Source organism: Xiphophorus couchianus, chromosome 3 (genome assembly GCF_001444195.1).
Source record: "Xiphophorus couchianus chromosome 3, X_couchianus-1.0, whole genome shotgun sequence".
NCBI classification, from domain to species: Eukaryota; Metazoa; Chordata; class Actinopteri; order Cyprinodontiformes; family Poeciliidae; genus Xiphophorus; species Xiphophorus couchianus.
The window spans coordinates 12092667-12105588 of NC_040230.1; the positions used below are offsets into that span (position 1 = coordinate 12092667).

Below are 12922 nucleotides of genomic sequence, written 5' to 3' on the forward strand. Positions count from 1 at the left end.
TGCTCAAGAGTTATGGGTAAACGGAGCCAAAGGCACCCATGCGGTTCTGCAGAGTGGTGTCAGCGTTCCTCTGCAGAGGTCAAACAAGGAGTAGATATTACTCAAAACATGGATTGGGGTGCCTTTGCAGAAAGAAAGAGCATGCTTGCATGCTAACTTTAGAGAATGCAAACCTGGAACGAACATTTCTGGGTGTGATGTTCAGGGTGGGGCATCAAGCCATCGAGTGAGATGTGTGCAACGCTTTCAGATGAATGTTGCGACAAGATCAGAAGTTTCTCTAGGATTGCTTCTGTGCTATTTAAATAGCAAAGCTGAGAATATTTTAGTTGAAAACAAAACGTTTAGTGAGCTAAAATCAAAAAATGTCGATACACAACTTTACAAGTGCAAAAACAATGTGTTCATGTATTTACAAAAGGTTATTTTGACATTCTTAAAGACAATAGCTGATACCTAGCACAGATTAAATATACCAGAATTGTAACAAACAGACATTTATAACTCTGAGGTTACAAACAATGAACTCTGAGATGGTGGTTGATCCAAGCAAAGCAAAAACAAATCTCTGAAGAACAAATAAGGATGAATTCACTGACTATCCAGAGGAAGCATAGAATCAGCCACAGGATTGATTAAGTTGGCTAAATAGGTTGATGCACCGACCAGACACAGATTGAAGTCACAGTTTTTCCTTGGACAGCTCTGTCTGATGATCAGCAGGTCAAATGTCACAAGAGGAAATGGGCATTTTGGTGCAGAAAGCTCCTAACATGACCAGTGGTTATGCAAAGTTTCCACAAGTCGAGCATTTATAATCTACAATAACAACTGGTCTGGTGATTTGTATCTTCAGGGCGCCATCACTTTTTGGGTTATTTAAAAAAATATATATATATACATGAATTCAATATCTAATAAAATTAAATTAAAAAAACGTAAAAGAATATTTAAAAAATACAAAAGTGAGGCTCTGTGAAGTTAACTAATACTTTCATTACCTGGAGAACAAAGATGTTATATCACTGTGAGCTTGTTAGAAGTAAAAATAAACTTTTGGGGAAGTAGAAGCTAACAGCTAACCCTAACAGCTAGTCAGATATAAGCTGCCCATTTTAGCTAGCGATGACAGCTAAGCTCAAACTGAACATGTTCATATCAATGGCAAAAAATAGTTTTAGCCGCTATAAACAGTTTACAATTTCACAACAAACTATGTAAAGTTGGGGCTGTTTTGTGAAGTTGAACATAATCGCTGCTTCTGTGTGGAAAAAAGCTGGTTGTATCAGTCCACCAACTGATGTAAAAATGTTCAGATTGAGTTGTTTTAATCTGCTAAAAATCCATGTCTGACAAGCCGTTAGCTTCCACCAAAGATTCATTTATAATAATAAATATTACCCATCATACTTCCACAGAAGCACCGCTAGCCCTTTAATGCTGTGCAGGTTTTAGGTACCAACATGTCACAACAGTGTAGAAGTTTTCCAGTTAATCCTATTTTGGAAGTTGAAATGCAAAATCTCTGCTTAGGGCAAAATATCTGTTGCTGTTCAGAAAAACAGATAATGCATCTTTTTTATGATAATTTTTTTTAACATTTGGGAGAAGAAAAAATACTTTACATTGTAAATTGGCAGATTAAGACACAAAAAGAAATCAATTCTGGTCGGGAAAACATAATCAGTACAACTAAGCCTGAATTTAAGAAACTATCACTGTTTCATGGTTTTATTACTTCAACAACACTCATTTCTGCAGTTTTATTTTTCCTGCAATGAATCTCATATCCACCAGGGGGAGCTTGCCTTTCAGGACAAACATTCTCTTTCCCCCTTACACAAACAGAAGCAGGCCCCCCCTCCTCCGTCCTGCTGTTAGATACATCCCAGCTCCCGGTCGCGGTCACTCATTGGGGATGTCAATGACGAGCTCAGCCTCGTCTCCCTCCCCTCTGTCCTCGTCTCCCCTGTCGCTGTCCCCGTCGCTCTCACCTTCCTCGTCAGCCGCATCTCCGCTGAGCATTTGTTTGGGAACCCAGCTGAAGGGGCCGCTGGCAGTTTGAGGGGCACCAGAGGCTGACGTGTAGTTAGCCGTCATCGGACCAACAACCTGAGGAGGAGGAGGGTACAAATGATTTCAAAACCGTGACACATAAAGGGACGAAAACCTCTTAAATAAAAGATGTGTGACAATGGATGGCTATGTCACAGATGTATAAATAAAAACAAGACAAAACATGTGTTATGTGTCTTAATTAAAAAAATTGTTGCATGAAAAGAAACCATTATGCATTACACTGAGTAAAATAAGATAAAATCTGAAATAAACCAATAAATACCAAATATTTGCAATATGTTTTATGATTACTGCTCTCTGTAAATATCTCCAATCCCCCTCCTCTCACCTTCCCTGTGGCCTCTCGCTTGTTTTTTGGCGTCTTTGTTTTTCTCTCTTTCTTCATTCGCTCAGCTGGCGGTGCCAAATACTCTGGTGGGAAGGGCATCTGCCCCACACACATGCACACCCCGATTTTTCCAAATGACCACATGCACACATTAATGAGGAGTTTACAACACACACATACACAGATCAAACACAAAAGAACAAACACAGGAGAATGAATGGTACAGAGATGGTGAAGGCATTAAAAACATAAAAAAACTGACAACAATAAAAAAGGCATGAATAAAAGAATGCTCAATGAAAACAGGGATTATGCCTGCAGATGAGAAGATGGTAATGGCTGCAGAGGAAGAGATGGAGAACTCACAGCGTTGAGGTACGATCCGGCGCTGGACGACTGCAGGGGGTTTACTCCAGAACGGGACAGCAGAGAGAGATGAGGCGATGATGAAGAGGAGGAAAGGCAGGCTCCAGGGCTGCTTTTTCTCCTGAAAAAAAAAGAAAAAGAAGCTGTCAAAAAGAATGGATATAATATATATGTAAAATGGAACATGCCTGGACATCTGATAAGCTGCAACATGCTCCTAAGTTTGATTTCCTGACATCAGAAAGAAGATAATGAATTCTTTTTTCAAAATACATTCTTAACATAAATAATATGACAATAAATTACTTCCTATTTTACTCAAAGTGCACTGTTCCAAGATTTCTAGAAAGCTGCAATATCTTGAATAACGACAAATACAAGTCTAATAACACTTGTTAAAACATTTGATTTAATGGTTTTTACAATTAAAAAGCTTCCATGGACTTTAATAATAAAAGCTTTTTTAGATAATACACATATCTAGTTGGATCATTTTCCAGCTCATAAAAATTTGCAGCTTACTTCTTTGCAATTTCTCGTTCTCTTTCCCTCTCTCTTAGTCCTTCCCCTTCACTGTTTTCTGAAGAAACAGTTGCATCTGAATCTGAGAAAGAAGTAAGAAAACATGATTCAATAAGAAAGTAAAATAGATAATATAAATTTATTGATGTTACACCCACCAGAGGAGTCTTCATCAACCCTCTCATATTGGAGCAATCTGTCTAGAAGGAAGCTGGAAACCAGGGGGAGCTTCAGTTTATCACGATTTTATTTTTCAAACACGTGGATATGTTCAAGCAAAATCAATCTCACCTTTTGTCTCGGGAAACCTTCAGAAGTTTTCTTTGTGCTCTTCTCAACTCCTCCTGAAAACATTCCTGTTCCTGTAAACCAGCAAAACAGCAGTAAAAACGAAGTAAAGAACGAATCCTGGGAAGAAAACACTTGTGATTAAAAAAAGGAAAAATCACTCACATAAACAAGGAATTTTAATTTTCTTTTGAGATTTTTGTATTTCCGCTTGTAGTCGACCTCTACGTCTGTCTGACCGTTCATTTCTGAAAAATTAAGATGCAAAACGATTAAAAATCAACCATCTGCGAGCTGTTTTGGCGAGGTAGGTTGTATTTGGCACAGTGTTGAGAGCGCAGTTAGCTTAGTTAGCTGTAGCAACGCTGTTTTAATGCAACATATGTCAACACGCAGGACACAAACACCGCTGAAAACATACAATATCTTGAAAAAGTAAAAATACCTCTGAAAATATCAAAACTGTTTGAAAATATCATTTGCTACCTCTAGCTTGGGTTGGTCTCTGCGACATCCTCTTGTTTACATGCGTCTTGCTCCACAGCATTTCCGGTATTTAGATCCATCACTGTTAAGTGCTGCCCCCTGCAGGTTAGAAGGTGGTAGGTCACCATCTGCCTCAGAAAACAAAGCACTTCTCACCATGATGTAGATTCATTGAATAAACTACGTTAATGTTGTTGGTATTGATGTTTATGGTTTAGACCACACTTCAAAATCCCAAATTTAGCTTAGCATTAATGCAGACTATAACACTGAAGCAATCAAATATAATGTCTGACACACAAAAAAATTATTTTATGAAGTACACAGTTGTGGGGAAGAAGGCTAAGGGGTCACCAACACCCTCAAAGTAAGTCACAAAATTTAAATGGCGAAGAAGCTGACTGTACGTAGAGCTACATCCAGACACATTAATGGAAAGTTCTGTGGAAGGAAAAAGCACAGTAGAAAAAAGTCCAAAAGCTGCTGCCTTTAGAACATTCTGAAAGAAATGATATTAATTGTCTGTATGAATTCACGGGGTCCTGAAGTCAGAACATCAACAGCCACCAAAACATACCCAGCATGAACCTGAGCGACAAGTTTCATTCCTTGTTTCATGCCACTCCTGAACCAGAATCTGAGCAGAGGGGGTGAAAACTGGACAGTTACCCCATCATCAAATTTCCAGATAAAGTTTTGACATTTTCATTTGGAAATCAAAGTCAAAGGAGGCAGATTAAAGAGTCACATATTTAAATGTGATTGTGGGAGTCATGCCATTTACTACTGTCAGTCTGCTGTGTTTGATCAAGTCCAAGGTCAGTGCAAGCATCTAGTAGGAGATTAAAAGAGTTTTTCATATTTTTCTCTATTTACAAGTTTTTTTAGAAGATGTGATTTTATGATGCAGTAATTCATGGGCTAACTGAGCCCAGACCAAGTGCTGAATGCCAATCCTGCACAGTAATGAACTGAAATGACTTCAGACTTGGATAGCGCTTTTCAGGACCCTCAAAAACACATTACAATGAAATCAGTCATTTCCATTCACACACACATTCACTGATGATGGCAAGCTACTGGGTTGTAGCCATAGCTGCCCTGAGGGAGCTGCAGCTGCCTGACATTATCTAACATGCCTGTATTATATACGGTTTGTTATTGCTCATATGTAATATTCTTATATTTCCAAAAATTAATTTTGGAGCTTTTTTATGGCATAATTATGTAAATTAACAGAAATTAACACACGAAATGTTTTCCTCTACATGCAATTAATGTATATAAAACATGAGCTTTCATTTTTAAAATAAATTATAGCATTTTCAATGGATTTTCCAATTATCAATAAATAAATGTATTTTCAATGTAAATTCTTTAATTTTAGTATGCTAATATAAGATGGTTTTGCTGTTTGTTGTACTTTCTGATTGCAATTTAAAAAGGCAGCAATGTACAATGTCCACAATATACTTTCTGATTTTTAAGTAGCAACTTAAAAATTTTAACCTTTTCCTTTTTCTTTGAAAATATACTCTACTTTGCGTGACTCTATCACATAAATCTCACAATGAAATACTTTGAATTTGGTTCGTATTTTAAAAAGTGCATTAAATAGTCCAATTTAGTAAGTAAATAATGCACATGCAACGACTGAATATATTATGAAGTGGAAAAATCCTTCATTGAGTCATAATTTGGAGCCAGCTCGGCTCTCCCTCAGTGAAACCTCCGATGTCACCTTGCAGTAAGATTTTGTGCCTTACTGATCTCCCCCTGCAGGTGTCCTCTCCACCTGCAGCAGGTTGTACTGCACCAAGTTTGCAGCCTAACCTTAGCTCTCTACAGTCACTTGCCCGGGCACAGAATCATAAATTATAGATGAAGAACATTTGCAGAGACGCTGCTTCAGTGCACATACCCATAGCCTGTAGTCAGACCCTCTGTGTTTGTGTGGGATTCGTTGGGGGAGGGGAATGGAGAGATAAAGAGACTGGACAGGACTACAGCTCCCTGTTGGAATACAGATAGCCTTAACCTGGACATTTAGTTTGAGTTCTTCCCTCTTAAAACAGAGTCCTTTCATGTACCTTCCCCAGCAGGGCGGTAATAGTTCATACAGCTCCAACCCAGGATCTCGCCACCCTTTCCAGAGACATCACAGAGCCACCTTTCAAAAATAAACATGGATCCTCTCCCTTCCAGGCACAACAACTGATATGAAACACAATCTCTGACTGGCTGGCTGCCTCTCTTGTTGTTTTCCAAAGACACAGGCAGACAGAAATAGATTCATCTGTTTCTGCTTCCATAAATCGCTGCTGCCAACCTCTCCCTATCAGCCAACAATCCCTCCTGGCAGCTCCAGTCCTCCGCCCCTCCTCTGCCTCCCCTGCTTGTTTCTAATGGATCCATATATTCTCAAGTCAGGCTGTTGCTCCTGATTACCAGAGCCTGTCAATGCGTTTCATCTTGTGAATTTTCTGCTTGGATGTATGTCCTTGTCTTGCCTGCTGTTTTCATCGTGTCAGCATGTGTGTTCCTGTCTATTCCCCCCCGTGTCTCCCTGTCTCCTTAATGTGTACTAATGTCCTTCACGTTGCCTCACCCTCAGAACTCCTTCCACCACTTTTTTTTTTTTATTTCAGCTTCTCTGAGGTCCTTTAGCTTCAGCTTTGCTCCTCATTCAGGAAACTGGAATGTACCAGAACCACACCAAAGACACAAACAACAACTGCAGCAAAAGCCTTCTCTGTGAGAACAAGGTAAGCTTCATAGTTTGTTGCTCTCACTGGCTTCATAACATGTCCGTGTTTGTTGAAAGGTAAACCTTTAAGCAAACAAATTCTGGGAAACTTTTCTGCCTTTTCTCCAATAACCTGCCTCTTCTGTGTGTGTCTGTGTGAGTGTTACAGGCCAAGCTTGTTCAGGCTATTAAAAGAATCAAACATGAGGTAGACGAATGCAGAGAAGCTGAGAGAGACACGTACACAGACTCGGTGGAAGTAGAGGTATTTTTGCTGCATTATTCATTCTTCACTCCAACACAAATATGCTCCTGTCACAAAAAAATCAGCTCAACACAAGTTATAAGACAGAATAATTAGGACTGAAGCAGTATGAAAACATTGAGGTAAAAACATGCCTTACAAAAATAATCCTTACAAAAATAGACCCCTGATAAAAAGGCCATTATCTCTAGAGGAGCTACAGAGATCCCCAACACAGGTAGGATAATCAGTCCCACCTGAGTGGGAAAAATATTATAAGAAGTCATGTTTGCACTTTTGCCACAAGATGAGATTGCAAACATGTGGAAAAGGGTGGTGCAAAAAACCTGAAAGTTACTACAAAAGACTGGTTTTAGAAAATTCAACCAAGTTACCACAGATAAGCCACACCCACAGTATGACAGAGCTCGATCTATTTTGAAAGTAGACATACAGACCAAGTGTCTTGGTCTGTAGTTAAGAAACCGTATTTGTTCTTCTGTCTTCATTTATTTTGACATTTTCATATTATAGATCACATGTGTCAAACTCGAGGCCCTTGGGCCAAATCTGGCCCGCCATAGCTTTTTATGTGGCCCTCTAAACATTATGTGTGCTAAAATATTATGTTTTCAATCAAATCAATGCAGTTTTTGCCTATTTACTGCCAAATTATATCAGTCAGTCCTTCCAGTTTCTTGAGAATTATCGTGGAAATTCTTGCAAAATCAACAAATCCTATCACTTTTTTACGCTAATAATAGGGAGTTTATTGCAGATTTATCTCAAAAATTGACAAAACTTTCTTACTTGTAGTAAACAGCCGTCTCTGCCTTAATCAATGTCAGATTATATTCCATAATCTATACACTGAGTAATAAAAAGTCACATTTGCTGTCATAACTAAGCGCAATTTTTGCAAATATTTCCAAATTGGTGTCACAAATACTTTGATTTTTATTGCAAAAAATCACAGAAAGTATCATGAACATGCCTGAACATCATCTTGCTATAGATGCATTCTTCTTCAAAGAATCAACTACGATGGACTGATGACAAAACTAACATGTCAGAGTTTAACTTGTAGAAAATGTCCAGACCAGTAATTATTTTTCTTCCATTTCAAAATGACACATTCTTTAATGTATCACAGAAGATCTCCCCAAAACACATTGAAGTTGTTGGTTGTAACATTACAACATGTTAAAAATTCAACTGGTTCAAACATTTTTGCAAGACATGAAGACATAGTCTCACAATATGTGTTAAAAAAATGGGCTCTCTGAAAAATATGCTCTGTTAAAAGACAAATAAATCAATTCAGGCAACTACCATAGAGCGTTTAAACGTTTTGTTTTTCATTGGTTATTGCAAAGGAATTTATCCATGTTTTTTTGCCACTTTGTGTCGCTGCCTTGATTCCCTCGACTTCATGATTTTACTGGAATGCATTCAGATTATGACATGAAAATGCCTCTGCTTGTGTGAGAAAATATGATCAAGATAACCATCCTTCTACACCTCACTGCGAAATAAATCACTCACAACTCCTTTAATTAAAAATCAAATTCAACATATCTAAATCATTTCATTTAATTTACATATAAAATACGTAACAAACCCCTTTCTTTTTTCAGACCAGGTTTGATGAACTAGAACGAGGAATAAGAGCCGAGTTTCAGAACCTCCATCGCTTCCTGGAGGAGGAGGAGTACCAGGACCTGGAAAGACTGAAGAGAGAGAGACAGAAACTGCTGAAGCAGCTGAAGGAGAGAGAGAAGAAGATAGACGCACAAAGAAGGGACCTGGAGGGAGCAATAACGGAGCTGAACAACAAGTTGGCCGAGGAGGATAGTCCTAAACTGTTGAAAGTGAGGAAAACATGGAGGACAGAAGATTTCTGGTTTGGTTTATTATTGATGTCATGCTGCAGCTACAGCAATAAGCTCTGACGTTCCAGCATACAGGAAGAAAATGTATAAACATATCATACTTGTGATTTGTTGTGACTATGCCTTCAGACTCAGAGCTGCAGGAAGAAACTGTGCTGCATGTTTGCATCGGAGTAAATCTGCAGAGCTGCCTTTATTTCGTTCTGCTGCATCTTCTTGGCTCCTGATCAGTTATTGACGCTGATCAGCTAAATAGTTGACTTGTCTAGTTTACAAGTGCAAATCAATTTCTCATTTAAAACGTAAAGGACAGGAGACAGTCAGTGCATTTGTCAACAAATAAAATGTTGAAACATTGCTTATGAGTTGAGTTGACTATGATCATGTTCTAAACTTTGTCTCACTGCAGGAAATCCAAGATCTTGTAAAAAGGTAGGTTTATTTCATCGTTCTTTCATAAATGTGTACTTTTTGTCCTTCTGTGTGTTGATAATCTGTTTATAGTCTAGTATTCTCTTTGCTGTGAGCTCCATGTTAACTTTTCTCCTCTCATTTTGCTGGTTTAGGTCTCAGGTCCACTTCATTCGTCCTGCAGAGGTGGACACAGAGGTCCACTCAGGTTGGTTTGTGGGTCCCATCCAATACAGGATATGGAAACACATGAAAAGCTGCCTCTACCCAAGTATGTGTCTATGCTGCTTTGCAAAAGTATTCATGAGCATTTTCACATATTCTCACATTACAGCTACATACCTCAAACTATTTTATCAGAATTTTATTTGCAGTACTATTGTGATAACGATGAAAATTATGACAAAAAACTATTTATCACATCTTTTTTATTTATTGCTGTACCCCAAACTGGTTATTAAGGTGGTGTGCTGGTCCGGCACATAAAATTCAAAGTCCATGTCGCCCACCTTACTGTAAATGTGACATCTTGATTTGTAGATTGTAAAACGAATGACTGCACAGATCCATAACTCAGGATCTGTGCAGCCTCCAGAGTTCCTCTTTGATTTGTCTTTCCTTATTTAGCCTGTCGGTTTAGATGGGTGACCATGTGTTGGTAGGTTTCCGGTTGCATCATACTGTTTCTGCTCTCAGATTATGGATTTTACAGAACTCTCTGAGACGTTCAAAGCTTTGGGCTTTGACCCCACTTTAAGATTCTCCACACTTTCCTCCCTGACTTGTCTGCTCTGTTCATTGGTCTTCATGATGCTGTTCGTTCACTGATGTTCGCTAGAAAACCTCTGAAGCCTTCACAGAACAGCTGATTTACTATCAAATTAAATTACACACAGAAAATGAACATTACTACGCAACTTCTAAAGACATTTGATTGCAGTGGACTTTATTTAGGGGCATCAAATTGAAGGATAATGCCAAATTAATACCTAATTTTTTAGAAATCTAAAAAAAAAAAATTTTCCTTTTTCATTAACTTCAACACTTGCGCTCTACATAGTCTGCACCATTGCCAAACATGGAATTTAAAAGATTTTTCACCCCTTGTACTGGTTTATTTATTCTATTTTTTGTGTTTTGGATTTGTTTATTTTTGCTTACTGTTTAGATTCGGTTCAAGTTTCTTTTTCATTCTCTTTGCTTCCTCATCTTCTTCAGCCTGCCATTCCCAGCAGCATTTACTCACCTTTGATTAGCTCTTTGTCATTTCCACCTTACCTCTGTATATTTAAGCTCCACAGTTCTCATTGTTCTCCACTAAATTTTGGTATCTCCATTTTGTCTGTATCTTTATTAAATTATAAATTCTACGACTTTGCCATCCTAGAGTTGGGTAATATTTCACTACATTTACTCAGTTACATTTATTTGGGTAACATTTTGGAAAAACTACTTTAAGGAGTATTTTTACACTGTACTTCTTAGTATCATTACTCTTAGTTGATTAAAATTTCTGTAACTTCAGTGAATGGAGAACAAGCTTGTTTTAACAAAATTAATTCTCCAGACACACACCTGCAGTTTTTATTAAAGTTTCATTCATATTGAAAGAAATTGATTTGGAAACATGATTTTTTTTTTTGTTTGATTGATTATTTTGTATTAATTATTTTCATTTTGGTCTTTAAATATCAACATTTAAGCATAACTTGATACTTTGGTCCATCTGATTATGTCATTTTTTAATATTAAATGATTTTTTTTTTGCTGTTACTCAATCTTTGAATTGCTTTTTTGCCAAATACGTTTTTACTCTTATGTGAGAAATTTCTTGAACGGCTTTTACTTTTACTTGAGTAAAAATAAGTTGAAGTAGACGCTACTCTAACTTGAGTAAATTTTTTGTGTACTATATTTTGATCTAGTTACTAACTGATCAAACACAACACCACATTTCGTTCATCTATCACATAAAATCCATTTAAATACGGTGGTGTGGCAAAACGTGAAAACACTCTAAGGATGTAAGAACTTGTATTGAACATCTTTGACAGCAATATAGGCTCATTAAGTCTCTCTGAACTTAAACTGTTTCCGCCTTCAGATATTACATCGGTGAGGTTTGACCCGGATACTGCCCACCCTAATCTATGCCTGTCTGAGTCCTGCACTTCCGTTTGGTTCGATGAAGAGAAAGACACTTCAGAGATCCAGGCCAACCCACGCCGGTTCCACTATTACTACTGTCTCCTGGGCCACCAGGGTTTCAGGATCGGCCGACACTACTGGGAGGTAGAAGTGGGCTACAAGACGGCGTGGAGGGTGGGCGTGGCGCGGGAGGATGTTCCCAGAGGAGAGATGACGGCAACCGGAACCTCAATCGGCCTCTGGACTTTGGCCTTCAAGGGCGGATCTGTCCTGGCCTGCACGGATCCGAAACCCACCAAGATCAACGTGTCCGTCCAGCTGGTCCGCATCGGCGTCTTCTTGGACTGTGAGGGCGAGGAGGTGACTTTCTACAATGCTGTTACCATGGCGCCCATTTACACTTTCTCCATGGGAACCGTCATGGTTCCCCTGTTTCCCTTCTTCAACCCGTGTGACACAGACGAAGGAAAGAACACGGCGCCGATCACAATCTTTAACCCCTCGCTTTAGGACCTCAGCAGCTGGATTGATGGACAAACTGAATCCTAGAAGAATCATTCAAATGTAATTTATTTCTCAGTTTGCTTGATGCCAAACAGTTTCTGGTTTATTGTCTCCTTTTCATTGCTGGCAGCCTAAATTTATTTAAAGGGGCAGTATTATGTGTTCTCCAGCCATGTAGTGTCATTTTATAAATGTACCTTCAGTTGCTATTAAAATGCTGTATAGATCAAATATGACCTGAAAGAAATTTGACTTTGTAATCTAACACCTTTAAATTGGGCCTCTATCTCTTTAAGAAACTCTTTTTCCTTCTGTCACTGTCCCAAGTGGCTCATGTAATGAGCTCATTAGTGTTCTACCAGGTGTTTGCTAATTGCTGCTGGCTAGTCTGGGGGAGCTTCATCTCAAAGGCGGCGCTAGGTCCACCCAGGCGTTTTGCTCAGCTGAATATTTAGCACAGGAGATTAAAGGATTTCTCAAACATGCATGAGAGAATAAAAGCAACACTCCAGGTGTGTTTTTGATGAGGGAATAATATTATAGCATGATATGAAGGTCAAATAAGTCAATTTTACATAACACTGCCCCTTTAATTTAAAACAGAAACAAAAAGAAATGTAAATTATTACTAATAACTATTGTAAACAGAAACATTTAATTTCCAGACTGATTGTTTTCTATAATGCAGAATGAGCAGCCAAGTTACACAATGTCTGCATTTATTAAAATGATTTTAAGACTGGTCTTTTATTAACATGTAAAGTGGACTCTTTAGAAAATAGAAGCAAACAGCAGCAGGTGCAAAGAGCTTCATGATGTAACCATTGGCCTGCGTATAAATATCTCTGCTATGTTGCTATGACACCTCCCTGCAAGGTTGTGGGAGCTCAGAAAATGGCGCAGGGAAT

The 12922-nt window shown here is 38.4% G+C and overlaps 2 protein-coding genes across 5 annotated transcripts; one reads left to right on the plus strand and one right to left on the minus strand.

Moving 5' to 3' along the window:
- Window positions 1–323: 323 nt before the first annotated feature.
- ino80e (INO80 complex subunit E) lies at window positions 324–4169 on the minus strand. Of its 3 annotated transcripts, none has more exons than XM_028008521.1 (8): window positions 4070–4169; window positions 3749–3831; window positions 3587–3657; window positions 3454–3506; window positions 3296–3377; window positions 2774–2894; window positions 2408–2506; window positions 324–2112 (listed from the first exon to the last, which is right to left on the minus strand). In XM_028008521.1, exons 1-8 carry the CDS (start codon window positions 4128–4130, stop codon window positions 1906–1908), a joined length of 777 nt encoding a protein of 258 aa, XP_027864322.1. In that variant the 5' UTR covers window positions 4131–4169; the 3' UTR covers window positions 324–1905. The 3 variants fall into 3 exon arrangements, with proteins under 3 accessions (XP_027864322.1, XP_027864329.1, XP_027864336.1); XM_028008528.1 differs by lacking the exon at window positions 4070–4169 and adding an exon at window positions 4029–4069; XM_028008535.1 differs by lacking the exon at window positions 2408–2506.
- Window positions 4170–6423: 2254 nt separating this feature from the next.
- Window positions 6424–12764, plus strand: LOC114138952 (zinc-binding protein A33). Of its 2 annotated transcripts, none has more exons than XM_028008494.1 (7): window positions 6424–6562; window positions 6718–6834; window positions 6985–7080; window positions 8697–8930; window positions 9361–9383; window positions 9518–9633; window positions 11467–12764. In XM_028008494.1, exons 2-7 carry the CDS (start codon window positions 6769–6771, stop codon window positions 12018–12020), a joined length of 1089 nt encoding a protein of 362 aa, XP_027864295.1. In that variant the 5' UTR covers window positions 6424–6562; window positions 6718–6768; the 3' UTR covers window positions 12021–12764. The 2 variants fall into 2 exon arrangements, with proteins under 2 accessions (XP_027864295.1, XP_027864306.1); XM_028008505.1 differs by having other exon boundaries at window positions 6760–6834.
- The last annotated feature ends 158 nt before the right edge of the window (window positions 12765–12922 follow it).

Coding starts and splice junctions, on each gene's coding strand:
- ino80e (XM_028008521.1), bottom strand. CDS start 4,130: ATGCTGTGGAGCAAGACGCATGTAAACAAGAGGATGTCGCAGAGACCA. Junction 3,658..3,748: donor AATTAAAATTCCTTGTTTAT/GTGAGTGATTTT, acceptor GCTGGTTTACAG/GAACAGGAATGTTTTCAGGA. Junction 2,507..2,773: donor CCGGATCGTACCTCAACGCT/GTGAGTTCTCCA, acceptor TGTGTGGGGCAG/ATGCCCTTCCCACCAGAGTA.
- LOC114138952 (XM_028008494.1), top strand. CDS start 6,769: ATGTACCAGAACCACACCAAAGACACAAACAACAACTGCAGCAAAAGC. Junction 6,835..6,984: donor GCCTTCTCTGTGAGAACAAG/GTAAGCTTCATA, acceptor TGAGTGTTACAG/GCCAAGCTTGTTCAGGCTAT. Junction 7,081..8,696: donor CAGACTCGGTGGAAGTAGAG/GTATTTTTGCTG, acceptor TTCTTTTTTCAG/ACCAGGTTTGATGAACTAGA.